Source organism: Poecilia latipinna, unplaced genomic scaffold, assembly GCF_001443285.1.
Source record: "Poecilia latipinna isolate Pla-1442-1.1 unplaced genomic scaffold, P_latipinna-1.0 Scaffold986, whole genome shotgun sequence".
NCBI lineage: Eukaryota > Metazoa > Chordata > Actinopteri > Cyprinodontiformes > Poeciliidae > Poecilia > Poecilia latipinna.
Genome location: NW_015113602.1, coordinates 107,523 through 126,148, shown reverse-complemented (window position 1 = coordinate 126,148; position 18,626 = coordinate 107,523). Strand labels below are relative to the sequence as shown.

Below are 18,626 nucleotides of genomic sequence, written 5' to 3'. Positions count from 1 at the left end.
ATCTAGTACTTCCATACTGGAAGTGTTTACAATTAATCTCCTCAAGCATACTCACATTTGGACAAAAATGAAGATAAACCACGTCAGACTTCAGTTTGCTCTCTTAGAAAACAGTTTAATTCAAATCTGCACGTAAAACACATACTTACATAAAGTATCATAAAGTATAAATGTTGACCCACATCAGTATAACCCAACGCACCTCCAACATACCTCACAGTAAAACAGTCCACTTAATGCAAACTGACTTTGGCCAAAACCGAATCCGCATCATGATAGTCGTTTTGCACCTTCTTATGATTAAAAAGCGAACGTGACAAAAAATAAAATAAACAACATTGACCACATTCTGTAGTGTGACTAAAGGCTGGTGTCTTTTTTGTGTCTTAGACACACAAAAACCCATGAGATGCAAACGACCTTGTTTTCTTCTGCTGCTAAGTAGCTCTGTGCAAATCTGATGGCAGGCAGAGGGTTCTAAAATTTCAATCCTAGCTTTTTGGTGAATTTGCTCCTCCTCGTGGGACTATGAATGAATCACGGCTTTCGTCTTTTAGTCCTGAACAATAAAACACAGAATGCTTTTAAAAGCACACCTACATTGAGGAACAAATAATTAGGGAATGTTCACTTGTGAGCTTATCAAATACAAAATCCTGAAAATTGAGGTTCATGAAGAAAGTGAGTCTTGTGTACACCAGCACACTGTCGGCCCGAGCCAATAAAACAGTGAAACAACGTATAAAATAAAATGGTACATAAAATATAAAAACAAGAATGAGTGTAGCCAACATCATATATCAAGTATTTGTAATATACAAGAATACATTTATAAATCAGACCAAAAAAAAGGAATGCAGTTCTGAAAAAGTGCCACTAGAGGTCAGCAAATATCCATGCTCAGATATCCCGTTAAACATTTGATTTAACTCAAGTTAAAATGTTTTGCTTTGTTGACTAAGACTGAAAAAAACATAAAAGAAAAAAACAACAACATTTACCTTCATTTAAATTCCTCTCTGAGTCCAGCAAAGCAGCAACAGTGGTAAACATGTCAAAAATTACAAAAAAAAGAGAATAAAATAACCTCAGTTACATTCTCATCATGCCTCTCTCTTACGAAGTCTCTCAGTAAGAAATGACAGATCATTTTTAAACTACCGCGGACTTGTATAAGCCTTGCGGCCTTGTCACGTTTTCAGCATCAGAACAGCAAAAGAAATCTGCCTCCGTCGTCAGAAGCTGAAACTATTCCTGCAAAGTTTCTTTGAACAGCTGCTAATTCACAATCAATCTGTTCCCTTTGTCAGAAAATAGCTCAGAGAACTCCGTCATCAGTCTCATTATGTCAGGCCGTTTGTGCTCCAAACGTCTGTCGGCTCAGTCTCTGGTTAGGCACTCCTCCTCGGTGATGCCCTGAGCCCTCAGCTCCTCCAGCACGTTGTCCAGGTGGCCCGGGTCGGGGTACCCGTGGCCCGTGAGGTTGGAGCCGAATTCGGTCTTGTGGTGCACCTCGTTCCAGATCACCGTGTCGGACTCGCCGGTTGTGCTGGACGTGCCTACGGAGAAGATGAGCCTGCGGTCCCACGCTACCAGGAGGAGTCTGAGAACCTGAGCGAGGAAATTAAAAGTGAAACTTGCTCACTGGGTAATTACTGTTCTGGTAAAGTCATAAGGAACAGGACATGTTTATTTACCTTGCGACCCTTCTCACTGTCGGGGAGATAACAGTGTCTGGGGAAACCACGCGCTGTGAACGGCTTTCCTGGATTTGGGTGCTCAGGGCCCTGAAGTACACAACATCCCCAAAGTAATAAGCACTAAAATCCCCTCTTCTGCTTACATTTCTGCTTTTCAAGTATGTCCCGACTCTCACCTGAATGCCAGGCGGGATGTTGTAGATTATGCGGATGGTTTTGCAGTCGGGATGTCCCGGCAGCGAGTGGGGGATGACGTGGTACTCCATTTTGCCTGGGGGCTGGTTGCCCGTCTTGACCCCGTAGATGGTCTTGCAAGTGGGGCACTGCAGGCTGCCGTCCTTGTTGCCGTTGTTGTACATGGCAACAAGACACTGGAGGTGATACTGGTGACCACACTGTGCCAGACGGCCCACTGACTCGGCCCGGGAGATGCCACCCACGCCGGGGCCCTTGTAGCCCGAAGGTCCTGCCAGGGCCTCCATGCAGATGGTGCAGTCCTGACGAGGAAAGATGAGTCAAGTTTGTATTAGGAATCCATCCATCTTTGTCCATTTCATTATTTCTGGAGACATTTTGATATTTTGTGACTCTACAATCACAGATGTCAATGTATTTTATGAATTCATAACTGTGTTCCCTGATTATGCTGTGAGTTTGGTAAAACCTCTGAGGCTCTCAACGCACAGCTGTACTGACATTGAGGTCACATTACGCCCAGGTGAACTTACTACTTGTTGTACTTCTTAAAGGAATTATTTGCAGTAAAAACTTTTCCAGGGTATTCAATGAAAAGGTGGACTCTGCTCTCTGTTTACAGTTTGCACATGCTTGGCGTAGGGGATACACCAGACATGTCAGAGAGGAATCCCCCAAAATATATCATCCTCTCTATGAAACATGGTACTGACTGCATCAGGGATGCTTATCTTTGCAAGGGACGGGACGTTAATTAGAAGATATATAGAGCTAATCTCAGGGTAATCCTAAAAACAACTCAACATGTCACCGACTTAAAAATTACTCCAATTGTGGCAAACTTCTATTACCTTTTAAACAATTAAAGTACACGAAGTCAGAACAAACCAAAAATACATGTTTAACACAAGGCAAACTCACCTCCTCTGGAGGATTTCGGACTTTCTGAAGGTAACGCTTCACCACTTCCTCTGGTGTTTTGCCTGTGAGAAAAAAACAACAAAGATAGACGAAGCTTATTATAGGTTTTGTCAGTCAAAAACAAGTCAAAAACAAACACCGCAGCACAAGCTGAGAGGCCCACCTTTTCGGGCTTGCTTCTTTGTGGTTTTGCGGCAGCTCTGGCTCAAGCCAGGCACAGGTTTGATGTCGCTCTTGCTGACAGGTGGGGGGTGGAGTACCAGCTTAGGAGGGCGTGTGAGGCAGACAGGAAGTCCCGCAGCACTCATCAGGATGCCCGTAATACCTGCGAACAGCCAGTGAAACGAGGTTACATTTATCCTGCCTTCGAAATGCAGTACCTTGCGAAAGTAGCGATGCACCTTCGACCTTTTATCATCTGTACGTCTTATTTGTCAGAAGTAGTTCATAGTTGTGAAATGGATGGAAAATTACATATATTTACCATTAAAACTCCAATAACTGTGACATATTTGTGTAATTAATTCCCTTGATTCAATATAGTTTTGGTGTACGTTCCAGCTCTGCACATCTAAAGACTGTCTCTCCCAGACAGATTCAACCGAATACAGCAAATTTCACAGCTTACCTCCTATTATAATTTGGCTTTACATCTGGACTTTGACTAGGCCACTTTAATACGTAAATATATTTTGAGCGAACCCATTCCATTGCGTCTGATCGTAGCTCCTTCCGTATATTTGCTTTGTCCCCTCTGTGTTTTGTGGCAATCAGCAAACATAACTGTATATGGAACTTCATATAGGTTTCTATTAACAATAACTTTCCACTTGCCATTCCACTTCATAATTATCTCACTACTACAGGTTTTTTTTTTGTTTGTTTGTTTTTATCAAAGCAGTTTAATGTTTTTTGATGAGGCTGTTTGTTTATTTTTACCTGCCAGGGCAGGATGCACAGGGCTGGATCCATTCAGGTTCTTTACTGGAACTGTTGGCACTCTGAAACACGAGAAAAACACAAACTCCTGTTAATCCGCAGACACACAGCTGCCACAGAAGGAAGCCACATGACCGACTGGCCGGGTCAGCTCAGCACAAGGCCGAGCCGTCAGATTCTGATGAGTCACATGTAAACAGGTAGAGCTGCAGCTGACTGCAGCATATGCTCGCTTCCGGTTCAATACGTGTCACCAGGTTAAGAGGCTTTTTGCCGAGTCATGTGGAGGCAGGAGCAGATGCTGCGTGTTAGGACTCGACATACTGTCCTATAACTCATCCAGATTTACCACTTCAAACTGTTTAGGGCTTAACAGTCTGATCAAACCCTTGGCTGATTGAGATGTTACTGAAAAGGACTTAATATATGAACCATTATTTAATAAAAACCCAAAACAAATCTTGTACTGAGCGACATTAATCATCAGATTAAACATTTGCCAATCACAGCGAGACAAACTTTTAAGTAAGAAAACAAAATCTGAATCTCCTAGCTTTGATTTGTGTTTAACTTACATCATAAGCATGATAAGTCCACATAAGCATCTCTTTCACTGCGTCTGCTCAATACGAGGTGAAAAATCCGCGCAAATCTGCAATGTGTCTCACACAGTCTGCGAGGAACACCAGCTGTCCCGTCTGAGGCGTGTACTTACGGTCTGCCATGTTTAATAACAGTCATCGTCCTAGCTTCAATGCACCAAAGAGTCGAGATGTTCCAGCAACAAAAGTCCAGTCGTGGGACTGTTTGTCTTTCTTTAACGCGGTTCGTGAACCACCTCTGTCTCTGCTGCACTCTTCCTCCGCTTGTGTGCTGCTGTCTTACTTCTCCCCCCCTGCTTTTAAAGGGCTAAGCCACCTGTTCCCATCTGTTGATTGAACTCCATTTAGAGGCCAGGGATTGGCAGCGGGAGGGGATTACCTGTGAATTATCACGTCACTCTGCCAGGCGGCTGAAGGGCTGGCAGGTAGAAGCTCAAGCAGCAGCATTCAACGTCAAAATCGACACAGATGTAGACGTATTTCATCGCTATAAATGAAGACTGAATGTGAAATATATCTGGGGCTCATAGATATTAGGCTGTAATCATAAAATGAGTACTGTTTGCCTCAATTTATGTAGCTTTTTCGTTAAGTGTCAGCTGTCCTCTATAATTTTTATGCAATCTGTCAAAAACAAACGTCTGCTGGAGGAAAATATACATTTTGAACGTTAGAAATGTTTAAAAACTGTCTGTCTTAATTTGTGTGCATAAAGTAATCATAGGTATGGAAGTCAAACTGTTATGTTTTTGATTGTTTTTATTGATTGATTTGAGTTTTTCCAAAGAGAATTGATCATAAAGCATAAAACAGGAATGACTTTTAAACCTGGTATTGGAAGGTCAACTTTCCATACATAATCAAAGTTATATATATATATACTGTACAACATGTTTCACTCAAGCCTACACTTTACGTAACCATTAACATGCTTCTGGCATAACTCCTGGATGTTTTATCATTCCTCACATCAGAAATACAAGAGCTAATTTTAAAACTGATGATTTCAAATTTCACAGAACTGGTTTCCAAGCAGGTCCAAACGGATCTGAGTCCGAAAAGAATAAAATTATTCCTAAACTAGTGTGTTTGAGATCCTTGTTCCTTGACTGGAAGTATACTTGGAGGAAAAAAATATGGCTTCATCCAATTAACTGATGTAACATTGATTTGGGGGAAGAAAAAAAACAAAAAAAAAAACTCCCTGTGCTGTCCAGTTCCAATATAGGTCAATCTGATTACACACTGTCACTGAATGCTGTTTACCAACAACGCGTCTATTGACTTCTTCAGTTTGTGCCCCTTCCTTACGTTACCCAAAAAGCACATTTTGGTGTCAGGCGGGAAGATGTGAGTGATGTGATCGGAACATTAAGAGAAGAGGCGAGAAAATAGGAGAAAGGAAAGGAGGATAAAAAGAGGTGGAAAAGCATGTCACCTAGTCACGTTTGCCTTGATCCTGAGCTAATCTTGTAGCATTAGGGCAGCCTCCATCTGCAGCAGTGGATGATGACAAACGCACAAGCTGCCGTATTTGGCAGCAGATGCTTTTTACAGATGCAAAGCTCATACCTCAAACTGAAGGGGATAAACTCTGGCAGCAGGAGCAGAACAACCAATGGGAGACAAACGATGGACGAACGTCAGACACGGCGTAGCGAGAGAGCAAAAGTGTGTGCAACAGGTGCAGCTTTCGTCACTGTGATAACCTGTGACGCTGGAGACCCCTCACCCCCCCCCAGACTTAAACGATTCACTTACAGACCATCTGTTTCATTTCACTGCAGTACTGTCTCCACCAAACCACATTTGAAACGGAGTTCGTTTTAAACCGCTACCCTTTACAATGCATCCAATCCGAATTCACCAATCTTGTAAATTGAATCAAGGTCATTTTTCATTTTGCTCGAGTTAACTCCAAGCAATGCAAGCAAGGGCAACCACAGACATAATAGATTAGAGGAGCTGCGCTCCATAGTGCTGTGAAATCAAAATGTGATTTGTGGAGTGAGTTTAGCATGTAAAACAACAACAACAATAAAAAAAACAACCTCACTGCTCCCAAGCGCTGCACATTATGCCCTCCTTTAAAAGATAACACATGATTTTGATAACTGATGTGCAATCAATTTCTTGAGGAAGGAGAAGATAGTATTTTTGGTTCAGAATCTCCTTACATCAGGTCGACAGTGAGCATCCACTGCGGTACGCCTAAAATATGTGTGTATTGTTTTTAATTTCGACAATCTTTCACAAACTGTTCAATTTCCGTATGTTTGCAGCCCAGAATTGACGAGATAAGAAGCCACGTAAAAACAACCTCGAATGCAGACGACGCTAAATTCCCATTGAAGGTTTACGCTGGAAAAACGTCAATTTTCACAAGTCCACTGCATTTGCAAAACAATTACTATGTATTTATTTATTTTTTCTATTGACTATAAAGCAAAATACAATGGAACTTGAAAGCTATGTTTCATTGTGTTCCAAGTCAACAGAAAACCAGCTGTGAAATAGAGACATAACTAAAATAATTTTGTTTCGCTTAGTCATTGGTGTTACTTCTCTATATTTGAGGCCTGTGACCCTTAGGTGTGAATCTCACTTTGTAAGATTCACACCTAAGGAGGACGGGTGTGCTCCTCGGTCCAAAAAGGAAATCTGCACATATACTTTATTTTAGTTTGTCTTATGGACATTTCTGAGTTTTTACGTATATTTGGATTTGTTGACACCATATTTCCAGTCTACTCTAGAAATCAAATCTTAGTAAAGCTCATTTATGGTTGTAAAGTAGCAAAAAGTGCAAAAAGATCCAGGGGTACGAATATTTCTGTAAGGCGGTGTATTTATGCACATTTTGGTCAACGAGTCCCTTTTCATTTCAAAACCAGCTCCACCACAAGAGAATGTTACTTTGAATTTTGTGTTTAAGTTAATCTCTTGATTTAATCATATTAAAACAATGAGAATATTGAGAGGGTTGGACTATTACTAAAGAATAAACTTAAATATGTTCCAACGATCCGTATTGCCATCCTGGAAACAACTAAGGCTTAGAAATGACACAAACTATGGATTTAAAGAGTTAAGCCTCTCCATCCACCTCAGGTTCTACAAATAGAGAAATAGAAACAGTGAGTGCTGAATACTGGAGTGACGGGATCGCCCTTTATCTGTGACGTGCCACCAGGTTTTACCGCAGCAGCAGGTTCGGCCATCTGCTGCGAAGGCGGACACTCTCACCTGCGACGATTACAGTCGCAGGTCACCACACAGTGAGCCCGACATAAAATTCACAGATTATCTGAGGTAAAAAAATATTAATCCCCATGTTTTTTGTGTGTGTGTATTAAGCCGCTCTGTGGCTGTGAAAGTGGTGTGTCATCAGGGCTGTTTTGGGTAATGCCAGGCTTCGTGAAAGTCGGGTCACTGTGCCGGGCCACAGTTGGATTTGGTCACATGGGAATGATTCTCTGCATGAGGTAGTGTCTCATTTATGATTGCAGCTGAGGCAACTTCTTCTCAAAAACCCACGAGCAGAAAACATGGATCTGAATAATGCCGAATGAAATTGAATAATTTATTCGCTGCCCTCCATTTTCGTTTAATTTTGCAGCTGTACATTATTTATAAATATGTTCTAGTGGAAGACAACATTTGGTTATATTTGAAATCAGATTACATGGAGGTAACAGAAATGTCAACATGAACAACCCAAGCAGCAGGAGCCTTAAACAGGGAAACTGATTTAAAACAGTAGCTAAAGTGAGACGACTAACCAGCGCCCCCTGGCTTTGGCACTTGGCAATAGCGGTGTCATTCACTTTACACCTGAAAATCACCTTATTACAAAGACGTCGGGTTATTCCTTTTTAACAGTCGCGCTGCGAAAAAGGAAGTTTGGGACAATAAATCATACATCCTATTTTTTTAAAATGACATCTGTTCCCAACTCAAATTTTCAAAGTTTTAAATTCCTTTTTTCTTTTTCTTTTTTTTTTTTTTGTTTGACACGCAGAAGTTTACTGTGAATTTATGACCAATATTTCTACAGTGGTCAGGCTTTAAATATGATAGTTAGAAACATCACAGACGATGGGTGGATAGGCTGGTGAATGGGTGACACTTAGACAATGGAATACAGCATAAAATCCAGAAAAACAACTTTTTTTTTTCAAATAGGTGGAAACAGACGGTCAGAACACTGTTTGTCATTGTTTACTTTCTACATGAACTGCAGAACCACGTCCATTCAGAAAACAACTTAATTGAACACACTGTTTTTCTATGGATTTATGTCTGTTGCTCAGTGCAGCTTTCTTCACAAATCCACTTTACTGTTATGTAACAGTGAACTGTTGTCAAGGGATGAAGCAGACAAACAATAATCAATAATACTGGACTGTGGGAATGCCCTTTGCACACTGACTGGGAGTAGATTCAAAACTTTAGCAGTGTTGAGTTTTTGTACATAAATCAAGTCCATAGGTACAAAACCTTTTTGTTTACTGGCGTAAAATGACAGGGAAAGTGGAGTTAACAATCCTTGACCCACAGCCAAGCCAAGCCCAGGGTACATTGAAATAAATACAACTCAAACAAAAACATCAAGACAAACCTAAATCACTCCTTGTTGTATTTGGCTGAAAACTTATGCTGTACAGAAATATTAGGTACACAAAAAATTGTTGATCCTGGGAGACCCATGAGATGGCCAGACAATTCTGATAAAAAATAAAAATAAACTTTTAGGCAAATTTTCCAAAATATGCGTATCTACTTGCAAACCTTACTGTATGCTGGTTTTATATTTAGTGTTTAACCTTTTTGTTATCTTTAGTTCTATTCAAGCATTTTTTTTTTGAGCGGTTTCATTACTTGAACATTTGCATTGCAAACGAGAGCAAACCACTTGTGCGAACTCGGCTCCTTCAACATGAATGGCCATCATTGTTTTTGCCTGGATATGAACAAGCCTGCTGAACTTTGTCTCAAAGATTAAACGCTCACAAATCCCAGTGAGCACCGATGCAAGACGCTGTGTATAAAGGACTAATTAACAGGGAATTCCTTTAATTGTAATTCCTTACATGACCTGCTGTTTCTCTGAGCTCCCTCAATTTTAATACACAGACAACTAACCTGATAAAACACCGTCAACAGAATTCTGCTTTGTGAATACGAATTTAATGCCTAATTTTATTCCTAGGGTACAGACTATACTTTTACATACAGTCTGTTTGTGCTGTGATCATAATTCATAGGCATTCTTTTAAAATGCACATCTTCTGCTTACATACGGCTGCGATACGATAATTTTATCAGGAAAGTTGAGAAACAGTTTTTTTCTTGTTATGAGCAACTCATTTCACAGGAAACAAAACATCTACTTTTAAATCAGCATCGCTTACTTTAAAAAAAAAAAAAACCTTGAATACTTTTGGAACTTGTGAAACTTCACAGTTCATGAGTTTTATAAAAGAACATCCCAGTGAGTTTGTTTATGTCTTAAATGGGATTCAGTGATACAGAAGCGATGAGGGTAAATAGTTTGAGAATCCATAACTCGCATTTTCAATTTCCTGAACAAATCATTTCACGACCCGGATCTTCTCCCAAAGCAGTTTTCTTGAGCATAGATTAAAACTGTACCATCTAAACAGAGAACATACTGTATGCAGCTGAAACCATATATGTATAAAGAAAGAAAAAGAAAGAAACCATATGTTAAAGATATAAACAGTCATTTACTACAGGATGCTTTCATGATGTCCAATAAGGAAGCAGAGTGTTTGAGGCATTGCCTTATATTACATTGTAATTCCTACAGTTCACTCAAATGTTGCAAATTAATCTATCAGAAACTTCAGTAGCCATGGGTATTCCCAAATTATTTAAAGGCGTAGTAATCTTGGTGCATGTGAACAAAAATTATTTCTCTCTCTCTCTCTCTCTTTCTTTCTTACTCCCCTGACATTTACCAAATAGAAATAATTTAGGTAATTCTTGCTGATTTAAAACAGAAAATGTTTAGTGTGAGTTGATAAAAGACAGTGACAAAAAGGTTATGTGTCTTATAAACCCCAGAATGTAAATATCTGATTTTCTGCTGAAATTGTCTTTGTTTTGAGCAAGGACAAAAGTACAGCAGCCTTGTTTAAGGCCAGCTGACTGGCAGGGTGCAGTAACAGTAACAGGGGCGAAGCTTGTGCTGCTTTAAGCAACAGTGTCTGATAAAATGTTGGTCACTACAGCACTTTATCTGGCATCTTTTAAAACAACATTAAATCCTAGGAACAGCAAAGTGGAAAATGTTGCCATTTGTAAAACTGCGACATGGCAACACCTCGACATACCTTGATGCTGATAGCTAGCCCATGCTAGACACGATTCGCTAATTTACCAAAAACACTTCTGCAGTCTAGACTCACTCCTAGCAGCGTGTTTCTATAAACAAAATTGCATTTTGATCAAAAATGAAATGACATTTAATATACTTAAACTGTATAAAATTCTCAGTTAAAAGTATGTTGCAATGTTTTTAGGAAACACAGCTGCAAAAGGAAACCAAATTGGCCTTGTGGGAGTCAGGCTCAAATATTTTGTTCATGAAGAACCAAATTGTGCATGAAAACATACCAAAACACGTAAAGCAATCCATCTAACAATAAGTTACATACATAGCACAACCTCGCTACATTGCACGTTTTTCCTACTCACCCGGAGGCAATAAGTGCTCGCGACTGAGCCATGGCGATGCGCTGTAGGGCAGGACGACTCAGACCGGCGAGGCTGGACCGCGGCGGCAAGGGGGCCGCGCAGGCAGCAGCACCAGATGAAGACACTGGACCGAGAACACGGGCAGAAGGCGACGGCGTGCAGGTGGAGGCAGCTGTTGAGATGAGAGCCGGGGCTGGATTTTGCTGCGCGGGGGCCGAAAAGGAGACGGAGAGGGTGGAGGAGGCTGAGGTTTGAGGCGGAGGGATGGAGGCCGACATGGGAGCTGTAGAGGGCGGAGGAGGTGGCGGAGGAGGTGGTGGGAGAGGAGGAGGTGGGGGACGAGTTGAGGAGATGGAGAGGGCAGCAGTAGCTGGTCCGAGCAGGGAAAGCGAGTGTGTGAAGCTACTTCCAAACCCGAAGGTGTTACTGCCGATGCCACCAGCACCAATAACCCCCATCCCTCCTGGAACTCCCATACCAGTTACATTGTAACCACCAGTCGCCCCAAAACCAGAAGTCCTGTGAGGAGAGAGAGATCTTGACGACAGCGATGGGGGCCGGGGCAGAGTCAGAGAATAAGAGCTTCCTGGGATGGGGTAGCTGTTTAATTTGGGACTGGGTGGCTTAGTCTGCGGTGGTCTTCGGCCCAGAGTGTGGGCAGTCGACATTGTTCCTGCTTTGAGACTTAGCACCAACATACACTGCTGACAGGCGCAGGGTTGTCCCAAAGAAGTGATTGCCGAAGCGGGGAGTGCCCCGCTTGGGTAAGCGCTCCCATTCCCAATCCCACCGCTGCTCATCCTCATCCCCATGCCTACACCGGAAACGTCAACGCCGAGCAGTCCTCCATAGCCGGGCATAGACGCGGGTCCCCATGCGTGGTGGGATCTGGGTAAGGGTCCAGACACCAGTGGGTATGCCAGATCGGCGCGTCTCTGGATCCGTCGGCAGCGCTGCGTCTGCCCATTGATTTGGGTCATGCTTTCAAAGTCAATCAGGTAGCAAAACCCCAGCGGCGCCAGGTCCAGCCAGGGCTGCTGACGATCACGAGCTGCCTGGATGGCGATGCCCACCTCTGTGTCGTATGCTGTCCAACTGCCAGCGTCGTTCTCCCACTCCCACAACCAGCCTTGGCCTGGTGCTGTGGTGGGATCGTAGAAGCTACGTCGAACAGGTCGAAGGGTACCTGAAGCAAGAATCACACCACAGATAGCAGATCTGTATCTGTCAGGAAGATAATTTATTACTTCTTGTCACGGTTGGATGAACCCTACCTGTGTTGCACCATATATATTATGGTTGAATATTGGTGAAGTTGATTGTTATCACCCTTTTTTCCTCACTATTCTCTTTCTTTTCCATCCTCTGAATGTCAACAAAACTCTATCTGAGCTAAGAACTATATCTAGAGAAGACAGAATGGAAAGTGAAAAGTCCATCTGGCTACACATATTTTTAAAGATAACTTAATTCCATGGTGCCTGCAATATTTATTCTACCAAATATTGCAACAAGGTAATATTTTACACCTTAATATTACAGTGACTGTTGTCATTTAACAGATTTCACAGCTTTGTACCTTCAGCCTTTCTTTCTAAGGAGCCAAACGTTCTTTGAATGTTTTTAAAGTCTCGGTCTTGATCAATAGTTTTCTGAAGGTATTTTGATTTATTTGACTTTGTATTTTCACACAAGTTACAGTCTTTGTAGCTGATCGTCACCTCATAAAGTTCGATGTGTTCAAGGAACAAATATTTAACACACATTGATCAATATGTGGACATTTGGAAAACAAACAAAAAGCAAAATATTATTTGAAGGTTAAACATTTTACAATTAGGAGAAAATCCATAAAAGGCATTTCATTGGCCCTGAATGACGCAACTTCCTCTTAGATATTCAATAAATTTTCTGTGGGGATTATGTGTTCACTTGGTTGTAAATACCTGAACTTTCTCAAATTCCTCTTATTTGTATATTGATAGATTCAACAAGAGAAATGTGATAAAATACCACAAATCCCTCTGAGTATTGATTTTTTAAAAATAAAATGCTGAAAAAGTTGTCCAAAGCAGCTATTATTTTCTCTTCTTTATGAGAATGCCTCCCAATTTACTCAAATTAAGGGTAACATGCAGACAGCTCATAGCTACTCCACACATTCTCACTTGAAAAGGGTAACATGCAGACAGCTCATAGCTACTCCACACATTCTCACTTGAAAAGAGTCCATGCAGTGATGTTATCTCTCCTGACTACTAAACAAACAGCCTGGTGTTGTATGACAGGAGGTAGACACAATTTACTGCACTGCTATTTGCACTGAACAAGGTGAGTGTAGCCCTGACAAAAATCAACAACGATTTTATTTACTTGCTGTGAATCTGGGCAAACGTGTTGCCCCTGGTAACAACGCTGAGTGTTCTGGATTGTGACTTGCTGGAAGGCCTTGATTTGTTACAGATGGATGAGCTGGTGAGGTAGAAATGTTTGAATATACAAAACAGTTCCGTCATACGTGTCTGTGAGCCTGTGTTCTTGCTCTGTTCCTATCACAAGGTGACGCACGTGATCCTAAACAGTTTCATGATCCGAAATTAGGATAATCATCGAAGAAATCTGATACAATCAGCAGTACATGAATCTTTTACTCTGTCTTTGTCTGTGTGGATTTGCAAACTGCAGTCTGGCTTTTCTATGTTTCTTTTCAAGTAATGTCTTCCTTCTCACCGTGTGGCCTTTCAGTCCATGTTGGCACAGAATACGTTTCACTGTGGACAATGACACTGCTCCTTTTAGACCAAATACATCCACAGGCCTTCCTCCACTTAACTCAAATGGGTCAGTTTTCCTATCAGACGTGTCCAAAGCCATGACAACCTCATCACGACTTTTCTTCCTTGATTCTGTTTGTAAACTTCAGATTTTGAAGTCGATAATAAATCAATATCTGACACATTATTTCTCTCGTTACTGTTGCTTTTACCTCCAACATTATATTCTTTTAGGTTTTGTTTGCATGGGCCCTTTAAATCAGCACATCTCAGACTCAAATTCTTCAAAGAGTAATTGTAGACGGTGATGCATGTTGGCAGGAGAGGTCTCTTGTAGCGGTCTGCATTACAGTGAATTTGAAGAAGAATGGCTACAGAAGAATATTTCTTTATCAAAAATCTGTTTTTGTTTAACGTTTTTCTAATCATTCTAATTAATGGAGTTAAACCCTTGAAATATATCTGGCTGCGTGTCATAAACATGCATAAATTAAGTTCGACTTGCATATGAAAAATTAAATACATTAACTTTTCAGAGGGCAAACGCTAAATGTTTGAAATTAACACGAGGGTGTTATGTAATCTCATTTGAGGCCCATTCTTTAGTCAATTTCGTTCTCACATGGGCCCCATATGTAAATACTGAGTATTTTAAAGAAACTACTAAATAAAAAAGCAATGTGCGGAATTAAAATGCTGTTTACGCGTAAGGTTATGCAAATCATATGGAAACAAACCAAACAAGGCGTCAAATCATCAGAGGACAAATCCATGCAAGACAATTTTTCCAGGGAATCCAAACAAGAGCGTTACAAAGGGAAGAAATAAGAAAAGGCCTTTCGCGTCCATGTCACTGTTCCACCCAAAGTCGCTCTGCTCTGACTCTCACCTGTGTCTTGTCGGAATTGGTGCATGGAATGTAAATCGATGATGTAGGGCGAGAGGCGAGAGTCCACTTGGCCGAGGACCACGCTACCACACCGCGGGTCGCTCCGGATGACCGCCTCGATGTGGTGACATACAGCCGGGCTGTACGGCCGCCAGCGTCCGTGCTCGTTCAGCCATTCCCATACCACCACGGCGGATGCTAGTAACATCCTACTCCTGCAGACACAAAACACAAATAAGCACAATAACAGCTGGGCATTAAGAGCCGACAATGAACCGCGAGAGGTGTTGGCAGCGGTGGGGGTATTTAAAGACGCCCTGCAGCCGCCTCTACGTGCATCCTTGTGCAAGGCGGCTTTGCATCCATCTTGCAACCTAAATGCGTCCTCTGGATGCGGATATAAGCGCACATCGCGGAATGACAGTCCGTGCAAAGTGTACCTTCCATGTTTGTAGTCTGATGTATGCAGCAATCGGCGGGCCCAGTGTTTTTCCCTGGAGGAGACACAGAGGTTTTCAGGTTCCGAGGAGCCTGCTCGCAGGATGGTTGCATCTTACTCCCTATGCAGATGAGTGACGTCTGCTGAAATCATTTCTTTGGAACAGTCAAGTTTGGGTGAGAGAGGAAGACGCAAACTGATTGCACCAGCCCATGTAAATAAGCCACAGGTATATTCTGACTGTGATTGTGGAAAAAGCACGTTTATGTATCGGTGGATCGTCCTGATTTTCCACGACCATTGTCTTCGCCGTTAAGAGGAATTGCAGAACTGTTGCAAATATTATTGTGTGAGAACTGAGAACATTTGCTAAATTGATACTGTCGTTTTAATTGTACTAAGGATTTTCTTATTAGCTAATCTGTTATACCTCCATAAGGTAGCTCCATATAAAATAAATATCGCCCTCTTTAGAGAACGCCCAGTATCCAATCAGAATCTAGCAAGAGCCTCTCTGACCAATCAGAAACTGATGTCATATTTATTAATTTTCATGTAGCAAAAACAAATTTGTCCGTGTCATACTATGGTAGCGACATATTTTACTATATATTATAAGAGATTATGAATAGCTCAAAGAAAAGGAAAAAAAAATCCTAGTTGTGGAGATGCCGGGGATTGAACCCGGGACCTCATACATGCGAAGCATGCGCTCTACCACTGAGCTACATCCCCATTGGAAGACGCGGCTTCAACTTTGTAATATAAAGGTAGCGATGATGACGTATGTGCCGTCTTTATCCAGCGCTATTAGAATAATGATTCGCTATTAACATCTTTTTTTATTATGTAAGACAGAAACAAAGAATACTATCGGGGGAAAATAACTAGATACAAACACAAAATTTGCTGGTAGTTATTTTTTTTAAAATGGCCTGCAAAATTGCATTATTAATTTACATGTTTAAAAAGACCTTTTCTAAAATTAAGAATTTACAAAAACAAATGGAGAAAAAGAGAAACATTCTGAAATAAAAAGTAAGACATTTTTAAAGTTAATATAGCTTTTAAAATGAAAAGAACACTACAGTAGAATGAAAATGTGTATATCTTAAAAATTGGTCAAGAAAAATCCAAAAGCTTTACTTATTTTGAAAAGTTTATTTAAAAAGAATTCAATTATGAAATAAAAACATTTAAATTTGTAGTTTATTTTGTTTTGTAGCAACATGTACATCATGAGCATATGACACAGACAGTTCAGCATATTAACACCTTGTTTCAAAGTGTTAATACAGCAACAAAAAGCCTTTATTTTACTATGAAATATTCACCTTTGAGTAGTTGTTGCTCTTTTACAATATATATAGTCAAAGAGAGTTAATCACTACTCAGCTGAAAAATATTATGAACCCGTTTACATTGAAAAGCTTGACATATATCTTTTTGTTTCCTAAAAAAATAGTTTAAAGTCCAAAATGAGAAACTTTACACAAACTTTACAAGAACCATTTAAATGCATATTTAGAACAGCTTCATTCAGCCATTGTGTTTTCCCCTGATGTGTCAACACTAAAGGCATGAAGATAAAAAAAAAAAAAAGAAAACATTATGAGGCTGAAGCTGTTCTGACACGGTTTTCTAAATTTGATTTTTATTTTCAAATGGTATGACTTCCACTCTGGCTTACTTGAAATTGTGATCTTTTTCTTTATAAATAGCCCATTTTTACACCTTATAAATTCTGCTCACGTTTTCACAGTGCAGTCACATCACCACCCTGACTCTCATCTTCGTTCTGCTCCGACCAGATAGCACTCCCAGAGAACTGCTTTAGGTCTATCAACAATCCAGTACCACCACTTGCTTCTGCTTTACCTTCTACTTTTAACTCCTGCTTTTCCTCACTGTTACCCCCCACCTCCTCATTCTCTTCTGGTTTATTGTCTATCAGCCTGTCTTCCTCCCCTGCTTCTGAGCCCTCCACATCTGAGTCATCTCCTTCGTTCTCCTTTGTGCTACCGCTGTGGTCCACACTATCCTCCTCTTGTTCATCCTCTCCGTCCGTGCCGCTCCCGTCACTCTGGTGCTGGCTGTCTCCAGAATCCACTGCTCCCTCCTCGTCCTGAATTTCCTCCATCTCTTCCTCTTCGTCGTGTCCGCGAGGCCACACCTGGACGCCGAGACGTGTTTCCACAGCCAGTGCTGCGGCCCTCACCCGGTCCCTGACCCCACCTTCCTTGTATATTATGTTCTGAACTGTGTATTGGTTATTTGCCTCCTTGTTCAGTTTCTTGTAGAAGAAAACCAGCAGTACAACAAGGACCAACAGGACGAGAGAAAGAATCACCACAGTGTCGGGCATTTTCCTGAGGCAAGGAGAGAAAGGAGATTTAGAATAAGTAAAACCATGAAACTTACGCTGCATAAACTTCCTTATGATTTTTAAAGGAAAGTTTGTGGCTGGGACATTAACCATATTCTAGTTAAGCTACAAAGTGCATTAACACTGTTAAATTTATGCTATAAGTGTTAGTTTTTTACATGTAACCTGTGCTGCTTTTCTGTACATAACATGTAGATGTAAAAATACGCAAAATATCTATTATACAAAAATGATATATGTACAAAATTATAAATTAATTAAAATTACATATGCTGTATATAAATGCAGTCCTCCGCTGAAATCAGGAGAGACCTCAACAGTGGCACCCATTGTAGTACATAAGCAAATAAAAAAAATAAGTAGCTGGTAATGGTCCCAGTGATTAGTTTTGACAAAAAAAAATAAATTTAAGAATTAAAGTGAAATAAATAAAATCTAAGGTGGGAGCTGAATAAAGCAAAGGCAACTGTAGCAGTCCTGTTTTTAAAACATATTATGTTGTGATCTCTCAGTTTAGTTTAGTTTTTCTCGTTCTGCAGGTCTAGATTCAGACTACCAGGGGGCTGACTTGTGTTTTTTCAGTGCTTCATTCTCTCTTCTGCTCTTGTCCCTTTTCTCCCCCTCATCCTTTCCCACATCTTTCTACCATTCTTTACTCCCTTCTTTTTTGTTTCAGTGTCCAGAGATAAACCCAAAGCAATTTCTGATGAAATTTCTCACACATATCAAGTGGAGCATAATGGCGGCAGCTGTAATGCTGATGATAAAAATTCTACATATCTATCTCATGACGAAGCAAAGAAACAGACAGAATCATTGGGAACATTGTCTGCTGATTGTGACAGACATTTTTCAAGCTATGTTCTGTCAAAAGGTTTTAGGCAGTTAAGATCCCAGCTGCAGTAGAAAGCTCCTGTACTGTCCTAATTTTGAATGAAGGTAGATTAGTTGGCTCCAGAAGCTGAAGCTAGTCAAATATTGGCCTAAACCAAATCAGATTTCAGGCGTCTTAAAGCAACTTCAGCCTCAAAAAGTCATATTGAAGTCTATGCAAGCAT

The 18,626-nt window shown here is 40.8% G+C and overlaps 2 protein-coding genes, 1 long non-coding RNA gene and 1 other non-coding gene across 8 annotated transcripts in view; 1 reads left to right on the top strand and 3 right to left on the bottom strand.

The window, feature by feature from the left end:
* Positions 1 to 15: 15 nt before the first annotated feature.
* LOC106958440 (uncharacterized) overlaps positions 16 to 18,626 on the top strand; it is a 24,270-nt gene continuing 5,659 nt past the window's right edge. The window contains exons 1-2 of the long non-coding RNA XR_001427150.1: positions 16 to 423; positions 17,527 to 17,538. This is a non-coding gene — a long non-coding RNA (uncharacterized LOC106958440). The remainder of the gene's footprint in view (positions 424 to 17,526; positions 17,539 to 18,626) is intronic.
* dtx4a (deltex 4, E3 ubiquitin ligase a) lies at positions 545 to 15,586 on the bottom strand. Of its 2 annotated transcripts, XM_015050332.1 has the most exons (9): positions 15,184 to 15,586; positions 14,744 to 14,958; positions 11,081 to 12,266; positions 3,756 to 3,817; positions 2,980 to 3,141; positions 2,817 to 2,878; positions 1,877 to 2,197; positions 1,698 to 1,787; positions 545 to 1,611 (listed from the first exon to the last, which is right to left on the bottom strand). In XM_015050332.1, exons 2-9 carry the CDS (start codon positions 14,949 to 14,951, stop codon positions 1,381 to 1,383), a joined length of 2,322 nt encoding a protein of 773 aa, XP_014905818.1. In that variant the 5' UTR covers positions 14,952 to 14,958; positions 15,184 to 15,586; the 3' UTR covers positions 545 to 1,380. The 2 variants fall into 2 exon arrangements, with proteins under 2 accessions (XP_014905818.1, XP_014905819.1); XM_015050333.1 differs by lacking the exon at positions 15,184 to 15,586 and having other exon boundaries at positions 14,744 to 15,165.
* On the bottom strand, positions 15,846 to 15,917 carry trnaa-cgc (transfer RNA alanine (anticodon CGC)). The gene has a single exon. It is a non-coding gene; the product is annotated as a tRNA-Ala (tRNA).
* Positions 16,716 to 18,626, bottom strand: part of coro1b (coronin, actin binding protein, 1B) — a 15,551-nt gene continuing 13,640 nt past the window's right edge. For all 4 annotated transcript variants that reach the window (XM_015050336.1, XM_015050335.1, XM_015050334.1 and 1 more), the window contains one exon: positions 16,716 to 17,551. The gene's annotated coding sequence lies outside the window, so the exon portion shown is untranslated. The remainder of the gene's footprint in view (positions 17,552 to 18,626) is intronic.

Bases quoted from the DNA above. Each gene is read 5' to 3' on its own strand.
- dtx4a (XM_015050332.1), bottom strand. From the start codon at position 14,951: ATGTTACTAGCATCCGCCGTGGTGGTATGGGAATGGCTGAACGAGCAC. The intron at 3,818-11,080 runs GTGAGTAGGAAA...CTCGTGTTTCAG, and splicing joins CGAGCACTTATTGCCTCCGG to AGTGCCAACAGTTCCAGTAA. The intron at 3,142-3,755 runs GTAAAAATAAAC...GGCTGTTCGCAG, and splicing joins TGTGCATCCTGCCCTGGCAG to GTATTACGGGCATCCTGATG.